Below are 2,634 nucleotides of genomic sequence, written 5' to 3'. Positions count from 1 at the left end.
ATATACCTATAAAATACTTCGCATGGACATGGCATAAAGTGTGAAACTCGCTTGAGTTTAAGTGTACGAAGGGGCTAAATAATGCTCAAATGGATGAAAGAATATCCAGCACCTTCTTTTCGCTATACATCTATCTTTTCCCTCTTTACATTTTCTCTTGGTTCTACCATTTTTCACTATCTTATTGTCAAATTTTTAGAATTGAAAATGGAGTTGACCACCAAATTTTTACACAATTGACACCCAAAAGTCATGTTGGTGTAGTTAGTGATTGAAGAGAAGAGATGATAACAACCAATTTCAATAATAGGAAATTAAAATAGGAAAACAATAGAAGAGATAGAAGCTAGACATAGGTATGCAATTATAGACAATAATTAGATAGATAAAGAATTAATTACCTTTTATTAGGGTTCAAGACCAAGCACCTAGACTATTTGAATCCTAAAGAGTAAAGCTCTGTCTTGCAAATCCAAGGATAGAGTAATCAAGGAAACCAAAAGTTCACCCACACTCTCAAAAGTAATCACAATATTCATCCAAGTCTATCTCTAACAATAAAGACATAAGAACTATATATGCTAAAGTTTTATGCTCCAAAGAAAAATACTAAATACCCTCTATAGTAGGGCCTTCTTGACATGTTTTTGTATTTGGGCCTCTATTGAATACAATTGGGCTCCTAGATGTTAGCTTTGATCCCTTCCTTTTATACATCTACTTTAGCACATTATAGACCTTCAAGTTTTCTTGAATTATTCTATTAAGAGTAAGCTTTTGCAAATTGTTAGGAAGCTAACAAATTCAAGATGGCTATATTGGGATTCATTCGTTCTTCAAAAAGAATTCGTCCTTAAATTTGTAATTCCTTTATCTTGGAAGTACTCACTCTCCCCTTCTTCAAAAGAATTCATCTACGAATTTAGACCTTGCAAAATAAAAACTAGAATAAGAATTAATATGTATGTTGAGTATTGAGATTTGATGATTAACAAAGTTTGTTCAGAAGAAATATCTAAAGAACTACGTCCTCAATGTCGCTGCTTAACTGCTTTAAGAACCAGCTCCTCAGGGTTAAGGACCAGCTCCTTATGGTTGATGATTGTATGTGTTTGCAAGACAGTAACTTTATCTCAAAGTTATCCAGGTCCGAGTTTGGTGGAAGAAGGTTGCTACACATGATAAGGGTCGTTGCCCAAGAAGATACGCATAAATAAGTGAGAGACAAGAGTCTCAAGACTTTGGAGTCCTTGAAACTATAGGAGTCCTATCAAACAAGAAGTTGATTATGCACAGGACTCCTAGAAGATCTTGGAGTCTAGGCATTTAAATACTATCCATCTGGACTACTGAGATTATGCCTTTGCACATCAACTGAAGAACTGCATTTTACACACTGTAGTCGAGCACCAGTATTTTGTTCTTCTTGAGTTAATGCAGTGAATGTGTTTTAGGTAATCGAGCTATAATTAAAGTGTCACAAACAATTAGTGAGTTGGCTGAGTATTTGCTTTACAAGTTAGAGTAACTTGTAAATCAAATAGTTGTAGCAGGAGTACTGAGAGTATTGATTTACAGTCTTGTAATCGATACATTTTGGCTCATTGTTATGGTGGAATTGAAGTTAACAATCCTACGCAGTATGTCGTGATTTTTGTACCTTTTGAGCCGGGTAATTTTTCACGTAAAATTGTTGTTTTTACTTTACTGCTTATTTTACTTTACATTTAAGAAGTACGGTAAAGAGCCAAATTCTTTAGTAATTCATAAGGGCACTCAAACTAACAATTGGTATCAGAACAGGTTCTCTCACACACATGGCTAACACCTAGAGAGATCTTGAAAGCAAAACGAGTGCTCCACCCGTAATTAATGAAGGACAATCAACTACCAGACCACCCATGTTCAATGAAAAATATTACAATTGGTGAAAAGCAAGAATGAAAGATTTCTTGACAGCTAAAGTCTATGAACTATGGATCATAGTGAACCAAGGTCCATTAACTCCTACTAATCATAAATCACAAAATGAAATAGTTCCTAAGGACCCCTCAGAATTTGTGGCAACAGATTTTAGAATGATGGAGAAGAATGCAAAGGTTAAGAAAATCCTTACCTGTGGACTTGGTCCTGGTGAGTACAATAGAATATCTGCTTGCTCCAATGCAAAAGAGATCTGGGATGCACTCCAAACTGCTCATGAAGGAACAAATCAAGGGAAGAGATCAAGGATAGAATTGCTTATGAGAAACTATGAGATCTTTTTCATGACGGAGTCTGAGCCCATCCAGGAGATGATGGCTAGGTTTACTTCATAACTACTACTCTTACTACAGGATGCTTACCTAGGCAAACTTAGATTCAGCTCTACCTAAACTTTTCTAGTTCACCCCTAATATTCCTCACTTGTCCGACTGTTGCTGAGCAGTTTTTGGATATCAAACGGACCTCCCCAGAAGGTAATTTTAATATGATTTCCCCCTTATGTAATCGACCAGCCCTTAAGAAAGATGCTTAAGTCATCGATGGAAATCTGATAACACTTTTCTTTTTGCTCCGCGAGCAAGAAGCGAGCTAAGTAAATCTTACTTGAAAATGAGTGAGATTCGATTATTTTGCCTATGTAGTTTTGTT

The 2,634-nt window shown here is 35.8% G+C and overlaps 1 protein-coding gene across 1 annotated transcript; it reads left to right on the top strand.

Annotated features, from left to right (window-relative positions):
- Positions 1 to 1,940: 1,940 nt before the first annotated feature.
- Positions 1,941 to 2,318, top strand: LOC142164377 (uncharacterized). Its single transcript, XM_075222349.1, has one exon. It carries the CDS (start codon positions 1,941 to 1,943, stop codon positions 2,316 to 2,318), a length of 378 nt encoding a protein of 125 aa, XP_075078450.1.
- The last annotated feature ends 316 nt before the right edge of the window (positions 2,319 to 2,634 follow it).

This window comes from Nicotiana tabacum, chromosome 1 (genome assembly GCF_000715075.1).
Source record: "Nicotiana tabacum cultivar K326 chromosome 1, ASM71507v2, whole genome shotgun sequence".
Taxonomy (NCBI): Eukaryota; Viridiplantae; Streptophyta; class Magnoliopsida; order Solanales; family Solanaceae; genus Nicotiana; species Nicotiana tabacum.
The sequence above is the reverse complement of the archived record's forward strand: the minus strand, read 5'-3'. Positions and strand labels throughout refer to the sequence as shown.

What these genes read in the sequence shown, in the direction of transcription:
- LOC142164377 (XM_075222349.1), top strand. Translation starts at nt 1,941, where the DNA reads ATGAAAGATTTCTTGACAGCTAAAGTCTATGAACTATGGATCATAGTG.